The sequence below is a fragment of the Lepidochelys olivacea genome, assembly GCF_965140295.1.
Source record: "Lepidochelys olivacea isolate rLepOli2 genome assembly, chromosome: 16".
NCBI lineage: Eukaryota > Metazoa > Chordata > Testudines > Cheloniidae > Lepidochelys > Lepidochelys olivacea.
In genome coordinates, this window is record NC_140426.1 from 13,757,195 (window position 1) to 13,773,862 (window position 16,668).

Here is a 16,668-nt window from a genome sequence, read left to right on the forward strand (position 1 = left end):
GGCTCATTCGGAGGCTGAGGTGTGATCAATGCTGGCCTTTCGTGAGCAGTAGCCAGTTCCTTTTGCATACAGTCCAGTATCATGCCTCTTTGCACATAGCCTAGGCCAAGCCCAGACACCTCTGTGGTATAGAAAGCTGACCTAGCTACCAGACCATGCGGCCACCAAGTCCTCTACCCACCCTGAGCATAAAACAAAAGCAAGGTCAGCACTCAGAAACCAAATGACTTCTTTAAACGCTTCTGTCTATCCCTCCTGTCTTTTTCCCCCGTAGTTATTTTTAAAGAAAATTTAAACTTGGTTCTCATTAAACAAAATTAACACACCATAAGTTTTGTCTTTTTTGCAGCGTTCCAGCTGGCAAGGTTTTTCTTTTAATTATTTTTAAACTGCCCCAATAAATTGTGTGCGCTTAAGAGGAACTTCTCATTAAATTGAAATACTTTGATCTCTCAGGATCGTCTCTTTTTCAAGAGGTAATGATATATTTGAAATTGGGTCAGCTGGAAATTCTTTTTCATTCCCCCCCCCCCCATTTCCCCCATCCAAATGCTAGGAGAGGCACTTGTCCTTTTAAAATGGATGCATCCCTCACAACTGACAGTGGGAGCAAGGGATCAGGAGCAGCGTTCTGGTCTGGGGGAGTGGCAGATCGTCTAGGGAAGGCAAGGCAAATAAGAAACATACAGATGGTGTGAATAAAAGCTGCAGGCAAACCAGTAGATACCGATGCACTATATATAGCTGCCCACCTGTTTCTTTCAGGTGTTGTAACAGAAAAACGTAGGATGATTAATTTTGAAAGTTGAAATGTATAGCGGATTTTGATTACAGCTGAGTGTCTATAATTTAGCTACTTAGTAAAATTAACAATGTTTTTAAAGAGATGTGAGCACAATGAGAGTGAAGTGCAAGTTTGACTATACGCTGTTTTTCCTTTTGATTTGCAAAGGTTATTTTTAACTTTCAATTTTTTCCATGTATTCCTATCAACGCAGCCCAATGAGTTTGCTTCCCCCTGGTGTCAGCTAAAGACAGCAGCACTCCATTTTTGTGCTTTCGTTTCCCTTGCTGGGCTAGATTTCCAAGTACTCTTGAAAATCTGGCCCCAACGTTAGGTGGAGAGAGCTTAGCTCCTATTGAGACACAAAACACCCGTGTGACTTAAGAGCAAAACTCCCACTGAAAGTCACTGGTAAAAGAGAAACACCAATAGTTGCTGGGGTACAAGGGCTTTTACTATGAAATTATTTTGCTGCAGTTTCATACGTGAAATTTTGAGGAAATAAGGTGGTTCCAAAAGGCTCTCCAGGACAGGACAATCTGCAGATTTCCCTGGGGCCAAAGCACATCTCATGACCTGCTCCAGAAGGTGCTGCTTAAGGCACAAGTCTCTTGGCACCTCTGTACTCTTCTTGCACAATTTACAGATGGAGCATCTTCCTTCATATGCCCCTCCAGCAGGCCCAATAAACACTAAGTGTGTGGTGCGGGGGGAGTCACTATTGAGGACAGCTACCCCACATGATGGATAGTGTTTAAAACCCGGAGAGGACATCCCACCAGGCTAAACTGTACATAATTACTACCTAACAAAAACCTAAGGATACTACAATAATGAACTATAAACTACGATATAACAAAATCACAAACACAGACAGAAAAAGCATGACGTCCAGTAGCACACGGAGTGCTCAGACTCAAGGAGCAGGTGTGAAGAAGGAACTGAGGGGGGATGGGGCAGTGCTGCCCTTAAATACCTGGGGGGGAGGGGCTGCTGTACTAGGAGTGCTGCCCCTGCAGCTACTACTAAGCAAAGTTCTCTGACCTTGATGTGCTGGGCACCCCCACAGACCCGTGTATTCTACTCGGGTTTACACTTGAACTGTACTTCTAAGAGGCTTGGGTTATGTAATGCAGAGGTGGTTGGAACTGAATGAAGCAGATCTCTGTCAACCACCTTCTCCGAGTGATTACTGAACACCAGAGGGGCAGGAACGCTTCCATATTTCTTCAGAGAAAACAAGTGACCCAGCCAAAAATTGGGAAGACTTTGATCACAGGTGGTTTATGGTAAGATAGTGCTCCAAAAGCTCTGGAGTTGCAAACAAAATAATTAACATGAACAGGTTTAACAAATGTCTGATTTTAATTCACATTTTCAGACCTACCATCAGATTCTAATTGCTACTTTAGAATGTTAGCTCAACACCAGATAGCTCTCAGCAAAATCCTTCATGCACATATTGACAATGCTTTAAAATACTGAAAGCTTCCCATAGTTCTAAAATCCAGTGATGCAAGGCAGACCTAAAGAAAAACTGTTACCCTGCTGCAAGTATTCATTGTAAAAGAAGTTTGGAGAAGGCTAACTACCTGGACTAAGTCTTTTAGGCACTAGGAAATATCGTACCACAGGAAGAAACAGAATGCATCTACTTAAAAAAAAAAATTACAGCATAAGAAAAACGTAGAAAAGTTCAGATGAGCCCATTTTAAACACTTTCTGCACTTTTCTCCAGTACCTGTTCATATAATAAATATTCAAAACCAATCTTTACCCTATGTTAAATAAGTTATTTCCCAATAGTTTTGTCAAAGGGTGTCATCTACTGAAGTTCCAAGCGAACCTTTTAAACCAACCAATATTAAGGCTTAAACTGTAAAGAAGCCTACACAATGATCACATGAAGGAACAGGCTTTATTAGTGGAACTTTGTCCTTCACAGAATCCTTTTCTTGTTGGTATGTGAAGCTGCTTTTTGATTTTCAGCTGGCTGAACCTGGTAAGAAAAGCACTTATTAATACATTTCATAGCACTTTAAACTCACATAGGACTTTCCAAGATCTAGAATAGCCCCCAAATTGACATATCTTACGCTCTAGGACTCTGATCTTGCAAAAGGACCATCTGCAAGCATGGCCTATTACTTCTGCATGGAGACCTGCTGAGCGTAATACAATTCCTTGTAGGAATAAGGATCCTTTTGCATGATCAGGTTCTCACCCAGGCAAGGTAGGGACAACAACACAGCATCTAGATAAGAAAAGCTTTGAGAAATCATTGGCGAGGGGGCTAATGGAGGAACGATTCATAAAAGATGAGAGTTGTAAAAGGATGGAGGGGAGTTGGTGGCGAAAGTTGGAAATGGTTTACAAGCAGGGGTGTCATTAAAGGGGTGTATGACTAAAAGAGTAGGACAGAGAGGGATGTTAATATGCTATGGTCTCCAGGGTGTGAAGTCTAAATGTGCTTGAGGAAAATCAAATATGAAAGGGTTGTTTGCAGGGTTTGTTGTAGCCAGGTCAGTCCCAGGATATTAGAGACACCAGGCGGCTGAGGTAATAATTTTTTATTGGATCAACTGCTGTTCGTGAGAGAGACAAGCTCTCAAGCTACACAGAGCTCTACTTCAGCTCTGGAGATGCAAAAGGAGACTGTTTAGAACTCAAACTAATTTAAAAGGTTGCATTAGCAAATGTCTGTTTGCAGAAGCTTTCCCCACTGGGTCCAGATTTTAAAAAACAAAGCCAACTATTAAGACATGTCGAAGGCAGCACAGAATAAGATTTTCTTCATGAGCTTGGGCAGAAGATACGATAGGGCATTGGAAGTGAGGTTACTGGACTGTGGCCTTATGCTGACCGTGAACAACTGGATGAGGTGGGAAAGGATAGGACTACTAAGCTACGAAAGGCATAAGCAAGAAGACAGGGTTGAGCCAGTTATCTGGTAAACACTAATTATAAGTAGGATTGGCAGAATTTGACTGTTTTTTTATTATTTTGACAGATGTTTGATAAATTATTTTGAAGCATTTTTTAAATTTTTAACTTGGGAATTCTTAGGGGGGTTCATCAGTTATTTAAAGAAAGTAGATATTGAGACTCACAACATTAAAGCTTTATAACTATTAAACATACCATGTCAACATTTGCAAGGTAAATATCCTTAAAACAAATGCTAGTAAGTTCTCAAAGCAGCATTTTTCTTACCTTGCCTATCTGTAAATTTAGATTGAAAACTATTTCCATCATCTGTTTGTGTGTGTAAGACAAATTGGCATTTACCAACAAAATCTAATCCTTTCAAGCCTATCATGTGCAATTTAAATTTTAACATTTAAACATTAAATATTAAGGAAAATTTATTAAATGAATGTAACCAACCCCTCATGTTTACACCAGGCCAGTGGGAAATACAAACCAAGCAACTGACGGTAATGCTGCAAAGTATATTACTAACATGGCAATTTATATTAAATGTACTTACAATAGCAGAGTACTACGTACCACAGGGCACTTCATGGAAACAGATTTTACTTACTTCTAGGTTTCCTCTAGCCTTCTTTAAAACATCATGGGTTAAAGCCACTGCAAAGAGAGAGTATAGATTAGACACAATACTACTTAGCACTTACACTTCTTTCTTTGCATTTATTAGATGTGCTGTTAAAAAATAGTAAAAACACACACCAATATCTACAAATTGGGCAAATGACCCACCACCCATCCCATCCACCCTTTTTCCCCTAGCCATTTCAACCTAGTTATCAAAACCTAGGAGAACTGACACCCCTTGATGATATAAATTGTTGTAGAAACACTGAGTAAGCTTACAACAACCCTGGGATGTGGGTATAATTTCATGAACAGCTAAGTGACTTGCCCAAGACCAGAGGGGCAGTCAGTGGCAATGCCAGAACTAGAATTCATGATTGCCTATTTCCCAGGCCTGTGCTCAGTCCACCTGACTATTCTGCCTGTCAGATATACAGAACAAAAGGGTGAGAGCTTTTAAAATACTCCTCCCATAACTAGGACTAACCAAGTAATAACATGTATATTGCAACACTGTATTTAAGAGAATTATTTTGAGCCATGGATGTGCATAGCCCTCTACAATACTGATCAAATGGATTCCCTGCTCCAAGAAGCTTATGTTGTTAGGGCTCAATGCAGCCTCCATGGAAGTCAAAGTCTATGGAAAGGGGAGATGAAGCATGACCCAATTAAAATCAGTTCTCTGAGACTGAGAGGGAAGATATTGGGGGGGCGGGGGAGGAAGGACAGATGGCGAAATATGTACGCCAGCTCCTCCAGCATGAAGGAACTGGCAGTTCAAGGACATGACAGCCTATATACCCCCTGGAGAAATCATGCAAGAGTGACTTGTTCTGAAGGGTTCCAAGTTTTTATCTATTAATCTGGTTGGTTAGCCCCTGAGAGAGAAAAAGACCTAAGAATAGAGTGGGGGTTGTTTATATAAAGAACTGATCTTTGAAATGCCAGGTTAAAAATGTGATTCTCTAAGCTCTCGGCTCAACTGCTCAAAAATACTGTTGAAGTAGAAATTTAATATTCCAGTCTTAAAAAACAAACAAACAATTTAGGCATAATAAAGATTTTTCATTATAATAATAATAACCCACCAACTCCACGGATATAGCTGACGTGAGATAATTATAGCTCTGGCAGATTACAGCAATTTGGCTCTGCATTGTTACATGTTCAGATGAGGTTTATAAGCAGAGTTCTCTCGTCCTAAGAATGTGTAAGAGAGACTCATAGCCAAGAGAATGTGCCTATCTGTGCCTCTAAACATATTTAGGAACACTCAAGCTAATACTGCTAGGGGACTTGAAGGCAGACTGTAGACTTTTAGGGGTGCTACCCAGCTAGCAGTAATTTGGATTGTGGAGAATAAGATGGAAGGGAAGGTCACCCACTTTGATCTTGTGATTTCTTGCTACTTGAAATAGGAACTTTAAGCATGAAGATACAATTTAGCAGCTTCCTCTGATTCACCTAGCTTCCTTTATGCATGGTCAGGAGTTTGTGGAGAGATGCACTTTAGAAACATTTCTGAAATTGCTCTAAAAGGCAACAGTAACCTGACATCCATAATTCCCATAATCAACGAAACTTACAGAAAATTGTATCAAGGTCCCTTTGTGTAACACAGTGCTCTCCGCTCATAAAGAACTGTTAGTAAATTCATTTTACCTGACAAAACTAGATTTTTCCAAATCAAAAATATTAAGTTCCATACATGAACAGAATTTAGAGTATATGAAACTAATAGTAAGCTGCTATTAGCCAGGCAGCATTTTGCATCAGGAGATTTTAGAACATGATGGCTTCATTTTATCAAGATCTAATTCAGAACAAGTTGTGAATTGTTTGGATGTGTTTGGGGGAGGCGGGGGCTGTGTGTGGTTGGGTTAGCCCCAAATCTACACTATTTTACACCCTGTGTAACCGCACTGAACTACCCTAGAGGTCTACACCGGGTGTAAGTCATTAGAAGACAGGGACTGCCATCCCAGATAAGAGAGACTCCATCCCAAGGATATTTTTTAAACAGACAAAATAATATAACTCTAGAATTCTTTTTGAAATCATAAACTGAGCTATTTAACTTCCAAAAAATTGAACAAAACAGAAATTTGGATTGAATAAAACCAATGTTAATGTCATTTGTTACAATGACACTTCTGAAAAGACTGGTCTAAACACAGCCTATAAATACTGAGCTGCAGAAAAAAGATGCAGGTAACTTTTTTTTTTTTTTAAACGTTTGCAGTTTTGGAGCAGAACAACACTGAAATGAAATGTGGTTGCCAATGATTTGAGTAACTCATGGCACTGATGTAAGGCCGTTTCAAACACATTTAGCGGATATTAGAGAACATTTTAAATTCTAGATTAATTACTCAAAAGAGCATATATGTCATGCTGGAAGAGACCTTTGAGCCATCGAGGCGATGATGCACCAAAATGTGCCATAATATAGCATGGAGAGAGGGGAGAAGTGGCTCCTTCCAGATCCCTGCTGGTGAACAGATGAGGTCCTGAAGCAGAAGGGTTGTATCCCATTGAATGTTCACCTTGCATTGTGCAGCTAGCAGATGCAATCTGACTGCCAATGAAAGTGTGTCTTGGGACTAGACAGGCTCCTCACCAATCAGCTCATTGGTGGGTAACATCTACATTTCTTTGCTTTAACGTTCACATTTAAAAAAATCCCATAAAATTATTGTAAAGCCATACGTGTGTGCACATGGGACTACAATTTCCTTAAGCCAAAAGTCTCCTTCCCCGCTTCCTTCCCTATTGCCTATTTGCTAATCAATGAGAGTTGTCAAACGAGAATCATTTAGTGGCTTGGAGATAGTGGGGCTTAAAGAATAAGTAGCAGGATGTAGGAGCCCCCATACTGTCCAAGGGATGAGCAGAGTGGGACTGCCATCTTCTCTTGAAGGCTTGTTACTGCCAATTCACTGAGAGAAGTGGGGAGGGAGCAGGTGGGAAGTGGCAGGCATAAAACAAACAAAACACTGAAGACTGTAAGCCAGTAACCACAGGTCAGAGTTAAGGGTGGTGTAGTAGAGGTTAGTTTGGGTGGTGAATGGCACACATGAGTTAAACAGGGCTGGTTAAACATTGTGCTTGATATAAATTGTTTAGTTGTTTTGTAGTGCATCTGCCATACCTATACATTTCCTGGTTTTGAATGTTTGAGTTGGCGGCTGTACTTGTGTAATAGTTAAGGTTCCTGAATGTTGTGATTTTGTGTTGGACTGTTTGGTGTTTGATACAACTACAGAATATGCAGTTCTGACAAATTTTTGGAAGCTACATTAAAAGCAGGTGATTTAATTCATGTTTCTTATAAGTCTCTGGACATGGCTGTTAAGAACGAAATTTCATGTTACAGCCTGTCCTAGTTTTCCCCATCAGGACTGCCATGCTTAGTAGTAAGCTCCCCATCCTCATGCTACTGAGTCCTCTTCAATTCTTCTGCAATCCTCTAATACAGTCTAGAGAGTATTCTAGACTCTTCCCAGGATGTTTCACATGGTCAGTTCTGCTGCTATGGCACCTCTCTTTGACTAGCAACTCTATTCCCAGTTACTGTGATAGAGGTGCAACACAGAAACACACCAGAAAACTCTCAATAATTCTAGGTTTACTAGGACTCTGGTATCATCACTATTTTGGGAGGGAAAGGGCCACAGAGATATAATGAACTAGAGAAAACATTGCTTCCCCTTAATAGACAGTCCTTGCAAGATAGGAAATTGGTACATTAAATGAAATAACTCAACAGATCTGTTTTGACAATGAGGATCATACAACAATGGCTTATGGGTGAAATTTCACCCCATTACAACAGGCCTGCACAAGTCCCTACATGACACTTAAGTTAGGGGAGTGACATGGGACATAGAGCTATGTGCCAGCCTGCCTTATGCACTGGGATGAATTTCTTCCTCATGGAACAAAGCCTCAAGCTTTATATAGTATATACTTTGGAGTCCAGGAAGCATTTAACACTGGCTATTAAATATATTCAGGAGCACTTCAACAGAAGTGGTTTCATACTAGAAACAGTTTCTTCATTCATTTCATTTCAGTTAGTTAACCATCTACAGAAATAAAATAGAAGAAACTGAGGAACTAATAATAGATCATTCACTAACACTGATCAATGATGACTTTCTCCATGTTTTCCTTCAGCTGGTTTGTAGAGTGCAAGCGTTTGACAGTAATATGTAGCTTCTTCTCCTGCTCAGACAATTTCTTATGGAGTCTAAGTATTTCTGTTTTCATTCCTTCATCCTAAATTGAAAGAAGCAAATAATGACTTCAGAATTCTTATATAAACTACAGCATATAGTTAACTGCTAAACAATTTAGTGAAAGAGCCTTGAAACTTCTTCATAGTATGGACCTCTTAATGGAGTGTCTCATGGCCACCACCCCTCCCAATCTCAACTGTACCATCTGTAATCACAAGACATCCAAGAGGCAAATAGAGCAACTCCTTACACAGAAAACTAATTTGAGGAAAGTATTTGTGCATTTTTAGTTGTCTTTAATGCAATTAATGTTTTAACCTTTTGGGAAAAGGCTAACACCAATGTCTACTTCTGCTCTTTAATCTTCCATTCCCATCAGTTCTTTTGCTCTCTACTGGAAACTATACAGCAAGCCAGTACCATGTGACCAGCAAGTGCTCAAAAGTCTACAAGTAGTCCATGGACCACTGTTTGGGAACCTGGTCTACTGTGTATTTCTACTTTCCATATATATATATATATATATATATATATATATTATAAAATGGCTTTTAATCAGAGGATCTGAATGCATCATAACAGTGACAGGAGCAGTGTGATTGCAAGATTAGTTTACAATCTGTCCTGTTTATTTAAAGGCTTTACTTCCATCATCTTGGTGTGATTACTATCCTTTGGGACAGGGCTACTAAACGGAACGCCAAGGTCACTTGACAATGTCACTGATCTGGATCCTTGCACAAACTCCAGCTCTAAGTACAAGCTCTCTTGAACTTATGGGGCCAGATTTTGAGCAGGCCTTGATCCTTATCATCATGGTTTGGATGTGCATGCAAATGAAGTTTTTTCTGTATTTGGTGTATTTTGAGAGACAGTGGTGTATGTAGATAGTGTGTGAATGTCTACACATGTGCAGAAATATACATGTATGTTCAGATAAGTATGCGCATGTGTTGCAGTACAGGCTCATACACACACACCCCAAACACATTTAAATACACACATACACAGTACTAGCTGAATTACACACCCCTTCAAGGCTTTCTGATAGCGTCACCAACTACAGGATCACAACGCAAGTGATATACTGGAGAGCACAGGTTACTTTAGTTTATAATTTTTTTAAAGATAGTGCAACATTTTAACAAAAGAATGTTATTAAAATAACCTTTGCCTTCCAACACATTTATTTTTAGCAATGTTCTGTCTCTCTCTCACGCATACACTCACACACAAAACATCTCACGAGAAAAAAAATTAGATTTTAAAGCCACAGTTTGATTTTTAGCTTGGAACAGTTCAGTGTTGAGTGGTGATATTGTGACACCTATCTATGCATTCCGTTTACGTTAGTTCATTTCCATATTGTAATCCTTTTCGGTTAAAAAGGTTATAAAAGTTGTTTGGGGGTTTTGTTGCACTTTAAAAAAATTTCTGTTTCACAGATCAGATGTGATAGTGACGAAGGTGAAACATAGCATTCTGATTACATCAAAGCCATGAGATAGGGGGCTTACCATTCACTGGAAAGGAGATTCTTACTGTGTTACTGTAACATATAATGACAGGTTTCAGAGTAGCAGCCGTGTTAGTCTGTATCCACAAAAAGAACAGGAGGACTTGTGGCACCTTAGAGACTAACAAATTTATTAGAGCATAAGCTTTTGTGGGCTACAGCCCCTAATAGTCTCTAAGGTGCCACAACTACTCCTGTTCTTTTTGTAACATATAAATCAGACTGAGTATGGGCCGATGATGGGGTGGCCAAATTTTTTCCAGCTGAAAGTCCATTTGCCTAGAACCCAAGGATAACATGTAATTTGCATAAAATAGAGCAGATGATAGCCTCATGATCTGAGCCACCTCTGCTTAGATCAAAATGAAGTATTGCACGCTGTGGACTGTAGTCACCCCAAGGTGGAGATCCATAGTAAAGATGAGAGCTATCACACATTTGGTCTTAAAGTCTTCATAAGCTGCAGCTGCATAGTAAAGGAGAATGTGGCCACAGGCTGCAGGTTGGCCAGACCCGGTTTATAACCTTCAGAAGAACTTCATGATTCATATATGACCATCTTATGTAACTTTCAGAACAACCTCTGAATGGTTCATTGCTTTTGCCTTTACACTGAAACAACATCGTACCTGACTGCAGTGAGCAGTACTGTGTACAACTTTCATAGGAAGTGAAACTCTCCAGAGAAGTTTTAATAAACGTGCAGCCTCTTCTAAAATCTGCTGTACTGTGTGAATGTTTGCAGAAAAGTTATTCAGTGATTCCTGGTCGGGAACCTGTATAGTAGGATTAGAAACATGATATATTTATCTTTAAAGGATTATGAAAATGTAGCTTTTAATTAAAGGTATAAATCCAGTAGCTATGAATTTCATGTTTAAGATGAGGAACAAAGCTATTGTGTGCCAGGATAAACTAATTTAATAGTTGAGAGAGAGAGTGCTGAATTATACATTTTTCAAGAATGGGGAGGGGGGGATTTATCCTAATCAATAATAGTGATTAATAATGGGTTACATTTAGTGTATTTGCTATAATGTGGAAAATACTTGGCATCTCTTTTCCTTCCCTATTTGCATTTCATGGCATGCTATTTGAAAGTCAAATGACTCCAGACATCAGTTTAAGCAATAGAGATGTTTCTTCCTTTGCAGACCCTTTAAACTGTTCCATTTAATGCTAAAATAACTAACAGGGCACATTTAAAATGTTTTCCTCTGCTGACAGATGAGAAAACCAAATTGACGAAAACACATAAACGTGAAATAAAGGGAAGAGAGGAGTGAAAGACTGCACGGGGAGCAAATGAATTACCAAAGTGATGGCAATGGGGGGGAAAGTGGGAGAAAACCATTTGTTCTGCCTTCCCACATCCAACATGCCATGTGAATGCTTATTTAGCATTGTTATCTAACAACAAGCCTCCTGTCATGTAAAATATCCCATTTGCTAAGTAGTTTGAAACTTCAGAGATGTAAAGCTTGGTGATAGACTGCAAATTGTGAAACTTATTGCTTTTATCTTTACACCAACAAAACAAGTTACAATCATGCTGGGAGATTACTTCTTCAGTCATTATTAGTATCTTAACTAGGTCATCTGAAAATGTGAGATACTTCAGAGAGTCTTAAGTGTCATGCAGACATGACATCACTATAGTATATAAGCACACATACAATGCCTGAAAAAATGTTCAGAATTGTTATGGGCTCTACATTCAATGTCTTTGCTAATATGAAACTGGTAAAGAGAAGCACTGCAATTTAACATGATATAATTATCCCCCCGTTTTTTAAAGACCAGCAGGGATTTTTCAACAACCTTAACATAGGTGGTCTATTAACTGAATTTAGTAATGGATGTGCACAGGGTATAAGATTCTACATAGTCAATCAAGCACCCTTTCTTCTTTTGAATAAAAGGGGAAGTGGTGAAAAACTCAATACAACATATTCCTCCTACATCAAACCAAGCATTTTGCTTATTTAAGGAAAAAGCAGAATAGATTATTACATCTAGGAGTATAGCCCAGCCATGATAACTCTATATCAGTATGCTACAACTGGAAGCCTGATGAGTATCCAGTACAGTGTGTCTTGAAAGCTGAAACTTGACTAGTTGGGAAATTCCCAAGTTGTTAGACTAGCTGCTGATTTCCCACCTAGACTCAACTGACACAAAAAAATAAATAAATAAAAGGGGGGGGGCGGGGAGACACGGCAATGAAAGATACTGTTTATTCAAAAATCAATTTAACTTAGTATGACAGCCATCATTAATACGTATCAATTATTTTGTGGAGGAGTCATTACAGGGCAGAGTTAAGGCACCCAATCAACTTTAATTTTGCATTTCTGTACTTCGACAAGTTTGGATTTCTTTTAAATTAACCTTAAATCTGAATTACACTCTGTTTCGGAATAATTACAAAATCCCAATGGGGAACCTAAACTCCCAAGGAGTCATGGTTGAGCCTGGTGCTTGAATTTTCACATTTGCCTTTTTTTTTTTTTTTTTAATTTTCAAAACTAAACACTTCAGTTATTTCAAAACAAAACGTTCAGATTTTCCTCTCCCCAGGGATTTTGAAAATTCTACTTTTTGTTCTGAAATTTCCTGCGGAATGGAAAGTCTGACTTTCAACCAGTTCTACTTTCCACCTTAACTCCATTTTAACATAGTTTGTCTTCATGTTTTCATTATCTGATTTCTGATTATATTTCCAATGTAATAAATCCTAACTTCTATTTTGAAGCAGTAGTTTCACCTGTGAGACACACAGGTTAAAACACATTTAAAGCCACAGATAAAAATGAGATTGTTCACTCAGGACTAGGAGGAGGTCACTTGTCCACATCATCATGCAGCTGATGGTCTGTGTTCAAAAGGGACCTAGAAGTAGAAGAACCGGAGTAGGACATGTCAAGGCTGAGGTGCTTTGGCGGAGTTTTTCAGGGAAGCTCATTTATCTGATCTACATGTTTTACACTAGGCAAATTCATTTCCCCCTGGTCATTCTCAATGTGTACCTTTACACCAGGTTCCAGGTGTTTCATCCCAGTGCTCTCTCTAAGAGGAGCCTCCATTTCAGAAACCAGCTTTTGCCCTTCTGAGATCTGCTTCCGTAGAGCATTATAATCCTCAATCAAGCCAAGGATATGGCGTCCATTTTTGTCTGCCCACATCCGATGACCGGGAACAAGACGAGGGGTGCATGATGTGCCAGTGGATGAGCTGCTACTGCACCGCGAAGAGTTGTCTAAATCTTCTTTAGACGCTAGTTGCATCTCTAAAGTGGGGAGAGGGGAGGGAATAAGTTTAACTTAATTTTTAAAGCCTGATCCTTTCAAAATGTGAAAGTAATTTATACCGTACTAAATCTCAAGAGGCAAACCTGGGATACAGAACATTTGCTTATTTATGATGTTCTTGTCCTTGGGTGTACCTGCTTTTGCTGGTGATGTGCCATGTCCACAATTTTGTAATTCACATACATTACTGCCTGGAGCAGAGAATTTGTGACCAACATCTATACATCCAGAACAGAAAGAGAGTGCATCAGTAAGCAGGTAACCTATTTTCAGTAGAAAGTTCTCATTGGTCCTACTCCCTAAATCTGAGTATTTCAGCAGCAGGAGTCCCCGTAAAGCGAAGCTCTCCAATACTCAGGGCATGCGTATATTTATTTCTCTAGCACATAATCTCTGGGTACCTCTCAAAATCTAATCACTGGAAATGCATCAGTAAAATATTCTCATCCAATCAACAATTACAAACCTCTCACTGACACTCCACAAAAAGTAAAGCACCCTGCCCAGTCATCATAAGATCTTATTGACATCATCCCCCGCAAACGCCTATGAGAAAAGACAGCCACTGGAGCATGGCCAGAAGGCTAAGAAATCCAGGCCTTGTCACAGAGCCTTCAAAGCCTGCCCTGTCTGCACTCAAATAACCCACACCTGGATCCTTCCCTCCCAACCCTCCAGTCTCAGCTGCAGCAGTATGGCAGAAAGTAATGGTGTCTCAGATAAGCAGGTCTCTAATCATTCAAGCTGATGTGGGGAGGGATAGCTCAGCAGCTTGAGCATTGCCCTGCTAAACCCAGGGTTGTGAGCTCAATCCTTGAGGGGGCCATTTAGGGATTGGGGCAAAAATTGGGGACTGGCCCTGCTTTGAGCAGGGGGTTGGACTAGATGACTTCCTGATATTCTATGATAAGACCAGCATCTAGGACCAGTACACTTATCGGTGTTATGGGCTCCCTGCACGACCTACAGTATTGCTCAGCAAGCGAGCAGCAGCATTTTGCACCCACTTAAGCTTCTGAGTGGCCCATGTAGAAAATGTTACAGTAATCTAGGTGCTGATGGCACGGAAAACCCTGCACAGAATTAACATACTGGTTCTTCTGCATTCAGGGTCTTCCTCACCTGGCGGGGAATAAAACCTGCCATTGTCTTTTCTCATAGGTGGTAGGGGAGGATGGGGGGATGATGTCCATAAGATCTTATTATGACTGGGCAGGGTGGAGAGTCAATGAGAGGTTTTTGATGGTTGATTGGTTGAGAATCTGTGTATCTTATACAGAGTACAAGGAAGATTGGGCTAGATAGACCCACATGGGTGCATGTGTGTGAAACTCTCCCAATCCCCCTGTGGCTGGTGTAACCTGCTCTCTGTAGTGCAGCAGGGTGTTTAGGCAGGCTAGTGTGAGGGAAGAGAGGTGGGTTCATTCCTCACCCCTTTATTGGGTGACTTGTGTCTGCAGGGCACTAAGAGGAAACAGTCTGTGCTCTCCTGAGTGCAGGGTCCATGAGGGACAGAGGAGACAGGATACTTGTGCCTTCTGTACTCTCCGTGTAAAATACTTCACTATATTTTCCCCTGAATTCTGATTTGTTACAATGCTATCACTGAACACCAGTGCAAATAAAGATAAAATACTTCTCAAGGTATAAAGGGGACAGCTGATTTACACAAAGACCAGCCAGTGCACTTCCTGATCATTCTTGAGTAATGCACAGTCACCTCTAGCAAATGCTGGAGAGCTCTGCATTAAATAAAGAACCCCCAGGTAAGCAAAATTTATGGAAACTTAACCTCGTCATCCATCCATTCCAGAGACCATCCGCAAACCTTTTTCTGAATGAAAAGGAACTGACAGTTAGAGGCGAACAGACAGTGTTCGTTTCACCTCTGCGTCCACTAATAACTTTAAAAGGAAAGAGATTTGAAAAGCTGATGGACAGCGCTCAAATAACATAGCTGATGTCACATAAGGCCTTAGGAGAGGCATCTTTGAAGAACAAGGCGCAGGTTTCTATACAGTGTTATAACAGCAAGTACTGCACAGTACCGTTCATTCCCATATAATGCTGTGAATCTCGTTTGAAACGGTAGTTGATATTCACAGCTGACACTGAGGCTGCTTCTTCTCTCTTTTCTTTTGAAAGCTGCTCCTCCAATTTTTCATGCAACGTCTTGTTTGTCTCTATGCTTCTTTCAAGCTGCACTCGCAAACTCTGTATTTCAGTCAATAGTTCATGTAAATCAAGTGGATTATTTTGATCTTTTCGGAATTCTTCATGTCCAGGATCCAAGATGTCTTTAAAAGAAACACTTAATATCGTTAACAATTAAAATAATGTTAGACATTATCAAAATGCTTAGCAAGTAAATTATAGCCAGCTTTATTCTCAATCTTAAGAATTAACTACAAACAGTGTTAAGATAATGGTTTGACCAAAAAAAGGAAATCTTAATTGCTTCTACCCTCAAACAATTTAATAAGAGCTGAAAATTATTTTTCACTTTGTCCATAAAAGCTAATACGTCGCACGCCAAAAGCAAGATGATGACTAATAAGAGACTAGAATGGAAAGGATTTATAAAACCTGAAGTGCATTAATGCACAGTCAGGGGGAAGAAAAAAAAGGAATGGGTAATCTTGGCATGAGGAGAAGGGATGGAGTACCACTGACAAAGGGAATTGTGATCACCTGGCAACCAGAGGAACCAATCTGAAACTGACAAACTCTCAGGGCACTGTTCTTCCCTTTCATAGCAGGGGCAAAGCACAAAAAGGGCTTCCTGAGGTCCTGCACCCTAAGATCCAAAAAGGTTCTCCACTCATCAGGAAGAGGTTTGCAACTGCATGAGGAGGAAGTTTGCTGTGATCCTCTAATTATGTGGATGTTGCAAGTTCTGCAGAGAAATTTAGTTCTATCCTTGAGATTTCTCCCTTTGTCCCTTTGCAACTGGGTTCTTCTGCTGCAGCTGGGCACTAAACCAAACTATAAAGGGGATTCAAGTTAACATAGCAAGGAACAGCATTAATTTCTGCAAAGATTTCCGTTGGATTTTGCAGAAACCGTGCCACGAAAATGAGGGCTGTTCCGTACCTCCACCAATGTGATGTTCATTCAGAAGGGTTTCTGCCCCCTTGCTCCTGGAAGGTGGAAGAAGCAGTCAGGTAGGTTTCATTCCCTTCCCCTACAGCTTTAATAACCACAAGTGGGCAGGGGTTCAATTTTACATACCATTCAAACAATAGTATCTCCAGC

General features: G+C 40.1%; 1 protein-coding gene across 6 annotated transcripts in view; it reads right to left on the bottom strand.

Annotated features, from left to right (window-relative positions):
- Nucleotides 1-2,683: 2,683 nt before the first annotated feature.
- The window catches only part of CDK5RAP2 (CDK5 regulatory subunit associated protein 2), a 105,462-nt gene continuing 91,477 nt past the window's right edge, over nucleotides 2,684-16,668 (bottom strand). For 3 of the 6 annotated variants that reach the window (XM_084649852.1, XM_084649851.1, XM_084649850.1), the window contains exons 33-39: nucleotides 15,462-15,710; nucleotides 13,497-13,631; nucleotides 13,132-13,391; nucleotides 10,732-10,878; nucleotides 8,488-8,626; nucleotides 4,329-4,375; nucleotides 2,684-2,783 (exon numbers count right to left, since the gene is read on the bottom strand). In XM_084649852.1, coding sequence (XP_084505978.1) covers nucleotides 2,724-2,783; nucleotides 4,329-4,375; nucleotides 8,488-8,626; nucleotides 10,732-10,878; nucleotides 13,132-13,391; nucleotides 13,497-13,631; nucleotides 15,462-15,710 — 1,037 coding nt within the window. In that variant the 3' untranslated portion in view covers nucleotides 2,684-2,723. The remainder of the gene's footprint in view (nucleotides 2,784-4,328; nucleotides 4,376-8,487; nucleotides 8,627-10,731; nucleotides 10,879-13,131; nucleotides 13,392-13,496; nucleotides 13,632-15,461; nucleotides 15,711-16,668) is intronic. The other 3 variants (XM_084649853.1, XM_084649854.1, XM_084649855.1) reach the window with 2 other exon arrangements.